The 15,902-nt window shown below is 38.1% G+C and overlaps 1 protein-coding gene and 1 pseudogene across 8 annotated transcripts in view; both read right to left on the minus strand.

The window, feature by feature from the left end:
• Ptpn4 (protein tyrosine phosphatase non-receptor type 4) overlaps positions 1-15,902 on the minus strand; it is a 158,515-nt gene that overhangs the window by 29,560 nt on the left and 113,053 nt on the right. For all 8 annotated transcript variants that reach the window (XM_031380558.1, XM_031380565.1, XM_031380584.1 and 5 more), the window contains 2 exons: positions 10,203-10,328; positions 8,597-8,755 (listed from right to left, as the gene is read on the minus strand). In XM_031380558.1, the coding sequence (XP_031236418.1) occupies positions 8,597-8,755; positions 10,203-10,328 (285 nt within the window). The remainder of the gene's footprint in view (positions 1-8,596; positions 8,756-10,202; positions 10,329-15,902) is intronic.
• On the minus strand, positions 15,293-15,411 carry LOC116072047 (annotated as a pseudogene).

The raw sequence follows: 15,902 nt of genomic DNA on the forward strand, positions 1-15,902 counted from the left end.
TTTTTTAAAGAAAGGTTTGCACTGTATAGTCCTGCCTTTCCCAGAACTCACTCTGTAGACCAGACTGTCCTTGAACTCAACAAAGAGATCTGCTTCTGTTTCCTGAGTGCTGGGGTTAAAGGTATATTAAAGGTGTTTACCCTAAAAAAAAAAATCTTGTTAAAACATATTATTTTATTTTTTATGTGTGTAAGTACTTTACACACATAACGGAATCTGGGTCTTGTACAAGAACAGTTAAAGTATTCTTAAGTGAAGCATCTTTCTAGAACTGAAAACAGTTTTGATAAAAATGCTGCTCATTAAGCCATTATTGAGTTATTATCTATCTCTGAGATGGCAGGAAAGCTGATGTGTAAGGCTACATGGCTTTGCTACTTAAGGACGGAGATGACTTACTTTGGAGTGCTGACAGCAAATGCCTGAGTGGCACTATCATTTAAAGAATACTCCTCACCTCCCTCCACGGATAACATCAGGTTGACCCATACAACTTGACTGGTGGGGAAAATATGGATTGAGTAGCATGTATTATCTCCAAAAAGGAAGTTTTAAGAAATAGTTCATGATGCATTATGAATCTTCTTCCTTGGCCAGAGACTTGTCACTTAAAGTCCTGGTATGACGATAATACAGAAAAGAGCTACAACTGATGAATCTGAATGTAGAGTGATAACAGTAGCAAGCATTCCTACTATGTAAGTGAGGCTTAACTGCTACCACAGCACAATGTAATCCAAGAGAACTGAAATGGCTAGAGTGACCTTTGACATATTCCTACCCTTAGAAGTAGAGATAAGAACTTCTTCAGAAGTTGCCTGCTAGAAAACTGATAGTTTGGGTAGGGGTGGGACAAGGGAGAGAGGTGGGCTTAAAATTGGGTAGTGTGACTTAATGGCTTCACAAGGAAGTTTCTGCTAAGAAAAAAGGCATGACGACCTGCGCCTTCCACAGGGGCAGATCATCAACATTATCTGCCCCTCTGAAGACCGCACAGTCTGAAGGCCTCCCAGGTGATCAGCTGCAGCCAGGGCCACAGGCCTCCCAGGGACTCAAGAGGCAGGCTCCAGACAGAGACACTCATTCATCTTATCAGATCACTACGGCCTAAGATTGGTCTTCAGTCACAACAAAAACTCCATGGGAACTGAACAACTCTCTCCTCAATGATAACTTGGTCAGGGAAGAAATAAAGATAAAGACTTTTTGGAATTCAATAAAAATGATGACACAGCATACCCAAACTTATGGGACACAATAAAAGCAGTGCTAATAGGAAAATTCAGAGCATTGAGTGGCCTCGTAAAGAAATTGGAGAGATCGGGACTGGTGAGATGGCTAAGCGGTTAAAGAGCACCAACTGCTCTTCTAGAGGTCATGAGTTCAAATACCAGCAACCACATGGTGGCTCACAACCACCTGTAATGAAATCTGGCGCCTCCTTCTGGTGCATCTGAAGTCAGCTACAGTGTAATTATGTATAATAATAAATAAATCTTTGGGCTGGAGCAAGCGGAGGTCCTAAAAATTCAGTTCCAACACCCACATGAAGGCTCACAACCATCTATATAGCTATAGTATACTCACATATAGTGCACTCTACATAAAATAAATAGATCAATCTTAAAAAAAAAAAAAAGAAAAGAAATTGGAGAGATCCTCCACTAACAACCTAAATGAAATGCCCAACACAGGAGAGAGGGAACTCCTAGAGTCTGCCTCCAGTAGAAAGGCAGGGTATCAAGTGGAGGGATGGGCTGCCATCTCACAGTCAAAAACTTGGATCTAGAATTGTTCCTGTGTAAAAAGAACTACATGGATGCCGGGCAGTGGTGGCACACACCTTTAATCCCAGGACACACCTTTAATGCCCAGGAGGCAGAGCAAGGCAAATTTCTGAGTTCGTGGCCAGCCTGGTCTACAGAGTAAGTTCCAGGACAGCCAGGGCTACACAGAGAAACCCTGTCTCGAAAGAATAAATAAATAAATAAATAAATAAATAAATGTTTAAAAAAAAAAGAACTGCAGGGACAAAAATGTAGGAGAGACTACAGGAAAGGCAGTCCAGTTACTGACCCAACTTGGGATCCATCTCAAGGAGAGGCTCCAAGGCCTGACGCTATTACTGATGCTATATGCTTACAGAGAGGAGCCTAGCATGGCTATCCTCTGAGAGGCTCAACAAGCAGCTGACTGAGACAGAAGCAGATACTTATACCCAACCAATGGACTAAGTCCAGGGACCACTGTGGTTGAAGTGGGGAAGGCTGGAAGAAGCTGAAGAGGAGGGCAGCCCCATAGGAAGACCAGCAGTCTCAACTAACCCAGATCCCTGAGACCTCTCAACTAGGCAGCATATGGGAGCTGGTCCAAGGCCCCTGACACAAATACAGTAACGGATTCCTTGGTCTGGCCTCAGTGGTAAGACTCCAGAGGCTGAGGACCCAGGAAGTAGGGAGGTCTTTGGGGATGGAGGCATCCTCTTGGAGACAGGAAGATGAATGGGATAAGGAGGGATGAGAGAAAGGACCAAGAGGGGGGCAACAACTGCACTGTTAAAAAAAAAAAAAAAAAGTAGCCGGGCAGTGGTGGCGCACGCCTTTAATCCCAGCACTTGGGAGGCAGAGGCAGGCGGACTTCTGAGTTCGAGGCCAGCCTGGTCTACAGAGTGAGTTCCAGGACAGCCAGGGCTACACAGAGAAACCCTGTCTCGAAAACAAACTAACAAACAAACAAACAAAAGAAAAAAGTAATAAGAAAAAAGAAAGAAAGAAGTAAATAAGTAAAAGGCATTCTCACTTAGCATAACAAGAGGAAACAGGGAGACTAACGTGGCATACTGGGAATGCCAATCCTCAGGGAAACAGAGGCTGGAATGTCAAATTCATCCTTGGCTACACAGTGAGTTCAAGGTAGCCTGGGCTACACTGGACCCTGTCTAAGAAAACAACAGCAACAACAACCACAAAGGGTGTGGGAGGAGGGAAGAGAGAAAGACAGGAAATGAATATTTCCATTAAAATAATGAAATAAAATTATAAGGTAAACACTAAAATAATGAAATAAAATTATAAGGTAAACACTAAAAAAAGAAAACTTAACATTGGGGTATAAATAAGGACTTGGATAATGATCTATAGGTCATTTTTTATTTTTATTACATGTATTTCTGTGGACATGTTTGCATGTGTTCTCTGTCAAGCACATGTATAGTTAGTGGACAGCTAGCTAATGGATAACTTCTCTCCTACTGAGCAGTATAAGAGTTCTAAATTCAGACTGTTAGTTTTGTTAACAATATCTTCGATCCACTGATCCATGTTTCTGACCAAAGTTCTTTTATTTTGAGTGGAGAGAAATTAAAAAGAACTTAGTAATATACTTATGACTAACTGTATATTCTGTATAGTTTAGTCAATAAAGCTTGTTTTAAAAATCATGGCCTGCATCAATATAAGCTTTAAATTTAAATTACCACCCATTAAATGTTATAGTGATTTTACAGCAATAAAGTCGTTGACAAGTTGAGGCTGTACAATATTCAATATTAGACGTTTTACATGGTCCTGACTGCAGCAGACCCTCCCCTGTATCTGTGTAAAAAGAGGACAAATTCCCTGAGTCAGTATAGAGTACAAAGTAAAAATAAAAACTGAACATTTGTTATTTTTGTTGGATTCTTGTGGAAAAGAAAAGAGAAAAAGAAGAAAAGTCATGAAACTTTCTAATGTGGCATAAACTATAGCTAAGCTAAGTAAGTATACACTGCCTCCCACTCACCTGGCTGTCTGTGTAGAGCACTCTCCAATCTTCTTTCTTAAGGTCTGCCTTCATGGCCAGGGATTGCTTCCCCCCACACCCCAGTTTCTATTCTGTTCCTTTTAACTGCCAAGAAGACAAGTGTCAAAGGCTAATGTATTCAAGTACTGATAGTCCAGGGAAGGGTTCCTATGATCCTGAAGAAGGCAAGTGTCAAGGGCTAATGCACTCAAGCACTGGTAGTCCAGGGAAGTATTCCTATGATTCTGAATACCATCCTGAGCCATGGCCTACTGGTATGAAGGCAAATCAAAACAGGCATCCTTTGATAGAACCTTATGGATGTGTATGAAGTGGGTATTACATGGCCCCTGAACTTAAGATTTTTTCTGGCCTTGCAAACAGCTGTTTGTTTACATAAAAGGGGCTTAGCCTCAAAACTAAGGGCTTGGAAAAAAAAAAGTTGTGTGAGGCTGAAATTAGATGGCAATCGAGTCAGAGAAACGTCTTCTATTCTTGGTCTGGCCAAAATACATGGCAGAATCAACTGAAGTACGATTATTAAGGAATATCTACATGGTTAAAGCTGGTCATGCTGTGTGTCTATGAGATATTTTGCAAAAACTGCTAAATCCATATTTCTATGTATTAGAACACTTAATAAAATGTGTACTGTTGAAAAGATGCAGGGTCCGCCCCCACCCCCAGCGTACCTTTTCTTTTCTTTTTTTTTGGTTTTCTGAGACAGGGTTTCACTGTGTAGCCCTGGCTGTCCTGGAACTCACTCTGTAGACCAGGCTGGCCTTGAACTCAGAAATCCACCTGCCTCTGCCTCCCAAATGCTAGGATTAAAGGTGTGCGCCACCACTGACTACCCTAGTGTACTTCTGATTAGATCACTGTCCTGGATAGTGTTTGTAAATTCAGAGATTGTTCAATTTGGCCAAGACATATTTGGTCTATTTAATTATTTTTAAAAAATGTTTATGAGTGCATTTTGAAAATGACATATGGTATGGACTTTCAGAATGAAAAATTAGACGCTCTGGAAAGAATGTATATTTATCATCAATTGCTAAACAATGGATAAAAGCAAGAGGTAGCTAATATTTCCTGCATTCCACGCCACATAATTCCCACCTCATGCTATCTCAAACAAAAGGTAGGGATTGTGTAAGAACTGGCGCCCAAGGCTAACCTGCTGTCCTCTAAGACAGACATTAATATAAGCCTGGGTCATGGAGGGTAATTCCAGGAAGGACTTTAATTTTCTAAGATATACACCAGGAGAAATAGTGCCAGTCCTGCTATTACTAGTCATTTAACCTTATTTACTTAAGTGAGTTTTGGCTTAAAACCTAGGCTTCTTAACTCTTTGGCTAATTTATACTGATGCTGAGAGGACTTAAAAGTAAACATTGTATTACACACATGACTGTTATAGTTTGGACATGAAGTATGCCTTTCAAGTTCATGTGTTAAATATTTAGTTCCTACCTTGAGGTAGTATGTTGGGAGGCTGTGGAAACTTAACAGGTAGGATGTATATGCACAAAGTAGTTACTGGGATAGAACCTTGCTGAGTGCCTAGTCCCTGTCCCTTCTGCTTTTCTCTCTGCATTAATTAATTTCCTTACTTAGCAGCTGAACAGTATTCCATTGTGACTGGACCAGAATCAACAGCCAGGATTCAAGACTATGAAACTATAAACTAAAACACATCTTTTCCCCTTTTAAGTGGTTTTCTCAAGTATCTGGCCACAGTTATACAAAAGGAACTAAAACACTAATTAGTGTTCAGAATCAGTTAAACAGGCAGCTTAGAGAATATCTCAACCCTTCAAAGATGTAACTAACATACAAAAAGAGAAGTGTTTGCTTAGCTCTTGAGATCTACTTCTTACTTTTAAAGTTTCAAAATTCAGAAGACAGAATTGTCAAACCCCCCCAAAAGTTAGCTTTAATTTTAAAGGTAATAAAACATTAAATTTCTATCAATTCTATCAACTCAGTTTTTATAAGTATCATTATTTATGATATATATGTGCATATACACACACACACACATATATACATGTGTGTATATTTTTTTTCATTCCTTATAAGTAGAAATACAAAATGTCTTTTTAAAAAAATGTTACCAAGGCTAGACTTTTTTATATGTCTCAGCAGCTCAGCTAGTATTGTTTGGCCTAAGAAAAACCATGTTTGCCCAGAATATCTATAACACTTTGCTGACCTCTTCATCTCTCTTTTACCCATTAGTCTTTCTTTTTTACCCCTTCCTTCTTTTTTTTTTATAAAGATTTGTTTATTTATTTTATGTGACTACACTGTAGCTGTCTTCAGACACATCAGAAGAAGGCATCAGATCTAATAACAGATGGTTGTGAGCTACCATGTGGTTGCTGGGATTTGAACTCAGGACTTCTGGAAGAGCAGTCAGTGCTCTTAACCACTGAGCCATCGCTCCAGCCCCCACACATGTTCTTCCTTAAAGACTGATCTTCATTTACTCAGCTATGTTCATAGCAGCTTTATTCATAATAGCCAGAAATAGGAAACAACTTAAGCTATTCCTCAATGGAAGAATGGATAAAGAAAATGTGGTCCATTGCACAATGGGATACTGTTTAGGTATTAAAAAAAAAAAAGACATCATAAATTTTGTAGGCAAATGGATGGAACTTAAGAATACCATCCGTAGCCCAGAGCCAGAAAGACATGTATGGCATGTATCACTTATAAGTAGACATGAGACATAAAGTATAGGGCAATCCACAGACCCACAGAAACTGGGTAATTAGGAGATCCCAAGGTAGGATACTCAAATCTCACACAAGTGGAAACTAGTGGATGGAGGGGGGGAACTGGGTAGGAAAGGGAGTGGGGGTTGGGGAAACAGAGATGGTAATCAGGTATGGGCAGGGGGGGGGGGGGGGGGGGGGGGTTAGGAAAGGGCTAGGAGAAGGAATGGAAATTGGTGGGAGGCATCTCTGGGCCTAGCTGAAGACCTGGCACTGGGGAGTATAAGGGAGTCTATTGGGGGTTGGGGGTAAGCCTAGCTGAGATTCCAACCAGAGGAGGATATAGACTGAAGTTGCAACCTTTTTTTTTTTTTTTTTTTTTTTTTTTTTTTTTTTTTTTTTTTTTTTTTTTTGGTTTTTCCAGACAGGGTTTCTCTGGTTGTCCTGGAACTCACTCTGTAGACCAGGCTGGCCTCAAACTCAGAAATTCACCTGGCTCTGCCTCCCAAGTGCTGGGATTAAAGGCGTGCGCCACCACCAACTGGCAGTTGCAACCTTCTATAAATGGGCAGGACTTCCAAAGGAGGAAGGGGGACATCAACTCAAAATTTGTCTTGTCTACAAGACATGCAGGGATAAAGATGGAGCAGAGACTGAGGGAACAGCTCGATCTTTATCATGCAACCAAGGAATATCCCCAACTTGAGACCCATTCCATGGGAGAAAGCAAACCCCTGACACTATTAATGATACTCTGCTTGTAGACAAGAACCTAGCACAACTGTCTCCTGAGAGGCTCCATCCAGCAGCAGATGGAGGCAGATGCAGAGACCCACAGCCAAACATCAGGCAGAGCTCAGGGAGTCTTTTGGAAGAGTAGGGGATAGAATTGAGCAAGCTAGAGGGGTCAAGGACATCACACTAACCTGAGCCCCTGGGGGTTCACAGAGACTGGGCCAGCAACCAGGGAGCATGCAGGAGCTGGACTGCATTTGTAGCAAATGTGCAGCTTGGTCTTCATGTGGGACTCCTAACAAGTAGAGCAGGAGCTGTCTCAGTCTCTGCTGCCTGCCACTGGATCCCCTTACCCCTACCTGGCCTGCCTGACTGGGCCTCAGTGGGAGAGGATGTGCCTAGCCCTGCTGGGACCAGATCTCCCAGGGCTGAGTGATACCCAGGGGACCCTTCCTTCTCTGAGGAGAAGGGGAGGGGTAATGGGGAAAGGGACTTGTAAAGATGGAACTGGAAAAAAAGAAGGAAGAAGGGCTGTGATCAGGATATGTAAAGTGAATTAAAAAAACTGGAGAAAAAAAAGACTGAGCACATTGACTATATAGTGTTTCTTAAATATTCCTTTCTCTTCAATGATGTATTTCTTACTCATTTATGATCTGTGCAAGTAGTGTCCTTCAATTATGTCAATGTATGAATTATTTCTACCATATAAGCTAATAATTAAGATATTACATATTAATGTGGGGATATGTAGACTATGCATTGAACCAATGGCTATCAACACTTTAAAAGCTGACTTTATTAATAACTATATAAAATAACAGTAGAAGCAGATTTTAGAAATAATGCTGATAGCTAGGAGTGGTGGCAAACACTTGAGGGCCAGATGCACGTAAGAGCACTGTGGCTAGCCAGGACAAAGGAAGCATGAGAAAGATAAAAAAAGAAAGATGTGAGCATGCTTTATAACTGAGTGTGACAACCATCTCACTTATTTTTTCTTTAATATTGTTTGCTACATATTCATATTTATGGTTTCTTTCCTTTAAAAAAATTAGGAAAACTGTCTTACATTTTCCAACTCTCTGACTACACTATGATATTATCTGAAAAACTATTTGGGAGTATACACTAGAAATAAAATAATATTAATAATAAAATAATAAGCAGACAGAGAAGGGAAAGAGAATAAACAAGCTATCTCAAGGGAAAATGGCACATTTACAAATATGCATTTATAGTTATATATAAGTAACACTTTCTATCAAGTACTCTAATTTCCAAAGTCATTTCAAGTGAAGAAAATTAAAAAATTTGAAAATAAAGAATTAAGAAGCAAAATGAAAAAGTCTTACGGTGATGATTCCAGAACTATGCTATTAGCTTGCGTTGATGATGGAGATCTCTGACTTACAAAATCCTCACTGGGGGATGTGTGAACCACATGGTCTACCAAATGACCAACTGAAGACGGCCGAACCCGGGTCCCCTCTTGTGTAAATGAAGAATTCCGACTAAAGGAAGAGAAACAAAGTCTGAACAATAGTATACTTTGATTTTCCCTGGTTTTTGTTCGATGTTTTCATGAGAAAGTGAATGTGTGTTTGTGTGTGTGAAAGTCTATGCTGACCACACAGAATCTCTAACTGTTGATATAAACGAAAAGAATATACAATGGGAAGTCAAGACACACCTGCAGTCTACAAGCTGCTCCAAGGCCTCACTCACTATTAATCTTATGCCTTATTCAACATTTCACATGTTACCTCATTAAGATTGTATGGCACTACAACAAGGAAGCTGAGATTAATAACATGTATCATCTATCCATATCCATCAGAATTTTATAGATAAGAAAATGAGACAGTGATTAACTTCAAGATCCAAACAGTGACTTTAGATCCACTGCTTAATCACTCTGCTGTCCTATCTCTTTAAAAAACAATAATAAATACATTGTCCTTAAAATTATTTTATTCCCTAGAAACTTAATACCAGCTATTGCTATTATTTAGATCATGTCTCTTACACGTCTCCCTTCCCGAGCTCTTGCCTTGCCCTCCCTCTGATACATATTTGAGGAAGTCTTTCTTATCTTTTTATTCCAAAACCTGGTAGCTTTGTAAGAAATGACAGACTGCAATACAGACAAGGGAGGAGCTGCACCACATGCTCTGGGCCCAGGTTTACCTGAGCTTATGGGGTTACTGCTAGAAGTCTTTTCATAGGCCACAGAAAGTACGAGAGCTCTGCATCACAATCATTCAAGCAAAGCTTAGAAATTCTGGTATTAATGTATATGAAAATAAATGGACTACATAAATAACAGTTTTATGAAATTTTCAAATTTCATAACTAAAATTTCAAAAATTCATGACTAAATCCTGAATTACCCTTCCAGTGAAAAGCCACTGCTGAGGAAAGTAAAGGCTGTTCTTCAATTTTCTTCTTGCTCATTCCCTAAGGCTATTTTAGGTCACTTGTACAATGAGCAGCAAGCAAAGAGGCAATAATGTTTGAAGTATCAAAAACCATGTTTGGGACTGCTGAGGTGGCTAATCGGGTAAAGGCACCTGCCATCAAGCCTGAGTATTTGGTTGCAATCCTGAGAATCCTAGAATGGAAACACTTACTCCTCCAAGCTGTTTTCTACTCTTCATATGTCCACTGTCGCATACATATGGCCACATGGCCTCATATATAAACAAACAGACAGACAGGAAGAGAGAGAGAGAGAAAAAGAGAGAAAGGAAGAGAGAGAGAGAGAGAGAGAGAGAGAGAGAGAGAGAGAGAGAGAGGGAGAGAGCCAAGCTTAAAAAAAAGTAAAATGCAATAAAAATTATTTATTTTTTTTGAAAATTTGATCAAAGGACTTAAATTTTTATAAATAGCGATCTTTAGGCAGTAAAGTACGAAGGCAGTAAGTACAGAATGCAAGCATGATGCAGGCTCGACACTCACTGGTTGGGAGTTCCAGGTGGAGACCGGGATGGGAGGCTTTGAGTTTCTAACCTGTCATCAGATAACGAATTTCTGCTGACTGCTTCCCAATCCATTAATTTCCGTGCCAAAGGCTTACTTGGAGATCTGTAGAAAAACAAAATGAATAATACATAAAAAGTTTTGCTTTTTATATGAGTCAAATCTTAAAATTCATTTTGATAAGTCATAGTCGAAGAGTTTGCTTATTATGATATATTTATATCATAATTTGATGTCATAAAATATTTCCTAAAAGGCTTTATTTGATTTATATGACAAAAAAATAAAAAAGGATGGGTCTATAAAGAATAAGAGAACAAAGAATACTGAAAAAAGATATAAAGAGAAGCAAGGAATAGTTTGCTATCAAATATTTTCTCAAATTGCAAATGTTAGAAATCGTTGCTTGTGCCTATTATTCTCAGAACACAGTTTACCACAAAGTGGAATAAGCAATTTTTACCACATCATCTCCTCAATGACTTTCTGAACCACTCTTCAATAAGGAGAGGTCCAAAAAAAGATAATGATGCATACTGAATTTATTTTTTTTTCTCTTTTACATAAAGTATGGTCAGTGAATTTTTTCCCTTTGATTCTGTAAAAACATTCTGCATCCTGTATCTTGGGGGTAGGTAACAAAAGGGTACTTTTAAAAGATTTACTCTAATTTTAGTTATGTGTATATATTCTTGTAGGTGTCTAGGCACATGAGTGAGAGTGCCTGCAGAGGTAAGAAGAGGGCATCAGATCCCCTGGAGCTAAAGTAAAAAGTAGGGTGCTATAATCTGCCTGGGATGAATTCTGGGAAATCAACTTTAATCTTCTGCAAGAGCAGCAATGGCTCCCAACCACTAAGAGATTGCTCCAGCAGATAAGAATATGTTTTATTATCTATTGTCAGCTATCATAGTGATAAAACAGAATTAAGTGACCTGCTAAGAAAAAAGGTGCTAATCTCCACAGATCAAATGGTATAACTGTATTCAGAGACATAAGTCCTCAACATGTAAATTTAAGTACTACTGAAAACTCCTTTACTTAAATGTGTACTTTGATATGTGGAATTATTCTGGAAGTTAATAAAATAAATTAAGTGACAAATATAACACATAATAAATCACCTTATATACTTTTAATCTCAGTAATAAATTTCACAAGACCCATAAAAATCATGTATGTTACTCTCTATTACACCACAATAAAACAGACATAGGCATACTACTGCAAAAATCAGATCATAAAATTTTTAAGTAGAAAAATTTATTTGTAGAAAATATCACAGTAGAGTGGCTGCACACACGAATTCAAAGTGGTCATGACAGCAAAGCAAAGGCTGTGTAACCCCCAGCTAGACTAACCTACCCCAGTGAGGAGCTTGTCAGCTAGACTAACCCACCCCAGTGAGGAGCTCGTGGCATTCTGAGCTGCCAAGAGAAGGGTCAGTTCTCTTTAATGACGCAGCATCTGGTAAATCTACCATGCTCTGGACAAAGCTACACATCCAAGACTATTTGGGCAACACAAATTGGTCTTGATGGAGAAAACAAAAACAAAACAAACACAAAGTTGGAGGATAAAAGGAAGAGTGGGTCTAGGAAAAGTTGGGTAAGAGAAGGTGAATATGATCAAAATGTATTGGACAAAATTCAAAAAGAACATATAAAACACATTTTAAAAAATTAAAGTTACTTTTTGTCATGGTCCATTATATTCAAAGATCTTCATTCTGTGAATTTTCAGATTTTCCAATACTAATAATGATTGGGCTTTTTACATTACTAGAAGATTTTTGCCTTAAAAATTGTCCACAATTCTCCGTTGTCACATATTATATTACATAAATTTATTTAAATTAAGAAAAATACCAAAGTACAAAGTAAATGCAATATTAAGTATTTCAAACAGATCCAAAGAGTGAAATCAGTGTGTACCCAATGTGATTAACCTTGTAGTCACAGCCTGTAATTTCCTTTCTAACACATTAACTGCACAAGCAGAATGGCCTGAGAGAGCGGCACTGCTCAGCAAATGGTACTCTACTGTTTCTGTGCACAGCAGGAAGCACTGAAACAATCCTGACTACTAGAGACACTGAATTCTAATCACAGCCTATAAGAGAAAACTTGTTTCTATACTAAGTATCTAAATTCACAGGTGTGAGAGGGTTGTTTTATACTTCTTTACACTTAATTTTATGAAAATCTAGATTTTTTTTTCAGTACAACATTTTAGCCTCTTAAAAGTTTGTTAAATTAAGCAGGAGAGATAGCCTAGCGGTAAGAGCGCTGGCTCTTCTATCAGAGGAGCCTGGTTCAACCCAGCATCTACAGGGCAGCTCACAACTGTCTGCAACTCCTATTCCAGGGGATCCAACAACCTCATGCAGACATACATGCAATGTACATAAAATAAATATGAATAATAAATATATATGAATCAAAATCATACAAGTTTTCTATCATTTCAGGGTTTGATAGCCAAACATTCTCAGGTCAGGCTAATCTCTTTGAACTCTAAAATCAATGTGCCTCTTCTAACAGGGACATAACGCTACTGGTAACCAACAAGCAAGCAAAAAGGACAGACTCAAATTTCATTTTCCAAATGTAAAGTTGAAGTGATTTAAGCACAGAAACCTCTTCCTATCACCGTGAGTTTTAGTTTAGGACTTGAATTCTGGAAACCATTAGATTTTACCTCTCACAGTGGAGAGCACATACATTCAATTAGTCACAAATGAGAATATACTATGTAACCTCTTCAATTTAAAATATAAACTCTCAAGCTTATCATAATGTACCATCTATAAATTCTTCTACTAGTGCTATTCTTTACTATTTAAAAACTATTCTTTCCTCATATATTAGACAATATAAGTGATAAGAGCTAAGATTAACTACTAAGAGAAAAAATAATCATCTGAAAAGTTGAAAACCCAGGACACTTACCTAGTACTAACTGTCTGAAGACTTCATTCTTGGTAATGAACTAAACATGTTTGGAAATGTCTTAACTAAATTTCAGGCATTTTACTTTATTAACAGTTTTAACCTCAGAGACCCACCCACTCAAGCTTGCTGTCTATGTTTCCTGTTCTGAACGGAAATTTCAGAGAAAAAAATACCACACTGTTAGCAATGTGGTGAGTTTATTTTCTGACCATGGCACCTTATTTTTCTGTTGAAGAAAATTTGTTCTCACCTCTTCCTCAGATATTATTATATGATAACTGAAAAATTTTGAAAGCAATTCAAAAAGTAGATATTTAAGGGAAAATAAGGTAGTTATTGGTAAAATTTTTCATATAAAGTTTATAGGCTTTTTTCATTTTCCTATACATACTGCCATTTAAAATTCTAAGAGAGACGATAAATCTGGAATTCTCAACCAAAATGACCTAATTCTTGCTAAGACCATTAGAGAATTTTAGTAGCTAATTATGAGGTAAAGTCTTATATAAACAATCGAGGAACTAGATGGTGGTGCCCATCATTATTCCCAGCACTCAAGAAGCAGAGGTAGGCAGATCCCTGAGGAAGAGGCTAGTCTGGTCTACAAAGCGGGTTCCAGGACAGTCAGGGCTACACAGAGAAACCCTACCTTGAAAAACCAAACTAAACCAACAATAACAACAACAAAAACAAACAAGCAAGCAAAATAAACTAAAACAATCCCAGGAAAGCAAAGACTTTCAGAGACAAAGCAATCATTAAGACAATCAAGCACTATTAAAATTTCTCCCCAAAACCTGAGCAGACAGTACCAAAGTAGAACATTTGGCTAGTATGTGTAAGACCCTGGGATTTTGGAACCTAGCACCTTCAAAAAGAAACATCTATATCCTTCCGGCCCATACACATCAAAAAACAAAAAGACAGTCCCCAACAAACTTTCCAGAATCTTAATAGTGAATAACAAACAATGGCGATCAGGTAAAACAAAATCTAGTAAGAATAAAACCATTAAAATAACACAATATTTTGATTTTCAAAAACAGGGGGCACTGCAAATAAGAGACAGCACAAAAACCAGAACAGATTTTCCTAAATTAGAACAATTACGCCACTAAGAGTAAAATTATCTTCTGGACAGTTGTATAGAAAACATTTGAATGACATTTACTAAACAAACTTCTTTGTTTTCCAGGTCTATAGCATTTTCTAATTGGAGCAGTGGTGTCCACGATAGTCACCAGACAGAGACAGACACACACACAGATACACATACACACACACACACACATACACCCGAATCTATGTATGCACGGAAAAATTTGAATAAATGCCAAAAAGTTTGTAGAGGGTGATGATGTTATTCTTCAAGTCAACCTGAAAGTGTTAGGATTTTAGATTATAATGATCTATCACTAATTGGGAGAAACAGGGAGCAAGTTTTATGTTGGGAGGAAGGAAATGAGAAAAAGCAAAGCCAAACACAAAACTATTTCTTCTAGAAATACAACGCTGAAAAGACCTTTGAATTTTTGACCAAGTAAAATTTTCCTTTTATCTTTATAAAATTTCTAACAACAGTAGATGCCAGACATATAACTCTTCAAGGCTTTATGCTTTCAAAGTAATTTCCACCAGGAACAAACACCTGTTTCATTGTCCCTCTAGTCATCTTACATCAGAAGCCAGTATTAGGTCTCTCACATTTGTTCCCTATTCTCCATCAATGTTTGGTTGAGGTCTTTATTATTTTTGCTTGGATTACTGCAATTATCTCCTAATTAGTCACTAGGTATCGAACCATACTTTGCTAACCCATTCTCTATCCTTAACTATTTTTCCCAAAATGTATCATTTTTGTCTCTAAAAAACAAACTGGCTCTCACAAAGTCTAATGAAATGAAAATACATTTTTTAAAGATTTATTTATTATATTTAGGTACACTGTAGTTGTCTTCAGACACCCCAGAAGAGAGAATCAGACCTCATTACAGATGGTTGTGAGTCACTATGTGGTTGCTGGGATTTGAACTCAGGACCTTTGGAAGAGCAGTCAGTGCCCTTAACTGCTGAGCCATCTCTCCACCCCAAAATAAATACATTTTTTTTTTTAAAAGCCTACAGGACCCAGTATTCCCAGGCAGTCTCCCATCCAAGTACTAACCAGGCCCAATCCTGCTTAGCTTCCGAGATCAGACGAGATGGGGCGTATTCAGGGTGGTATGGCCGTGGACAATACATTTTAAAAAGGTAATTCAAAAGCAACTTATCTTTTAATAGCATGATTTAATAACTATATAAATGGGCTGGACTACTTACATTGCTCAAAAGAATGCAATAGGAGAGTAATTTTAAGTAAAAACTTGTGTTAGTATACTTGATTTAGCCTATTAAAAACTATTATACTCAATACATAGCTAAAGTTTAAAAAAAAATTTTTTTTAAAAAGAAGCAGGTCACTAGACAAACTAGTTTCCATTTCACTGATATAGTATATCATTTAGAAAACATTTCTAATGATTTTTTTTAAAAACTGTTTATTTTATACAGGCCTCAGAAGCAGCAGGGCAGCCTGTGCAGGATCCTTTCTCCCTCCCTCTTCACATAGGAGGAGGGTCTGCAGATCCACAGCCCTTGCTGCCCCTCCCCCTACACACAGGATAAACAGGCTGAGAAAGAAATTAGGGAAACAACACCCTTCACAATAGTCACAAACAATATAAAA

Source organism: Mastomys coucha, unplaced genomic scaffold (genome assembly GCF_008632895.1).
Source record: "Mastomys coucha isolate ucsf_1 unplaced genomic scaffold, UCSF_Mcou_1 pScaffold1, whole genome shotgun sequence".
Classification (NCBI taxonomy): Eukaryota; Metazoa; Chordata; class Mammalia; order Rodentia; family Muridae; genus Mastomys; species Mastomys coucha.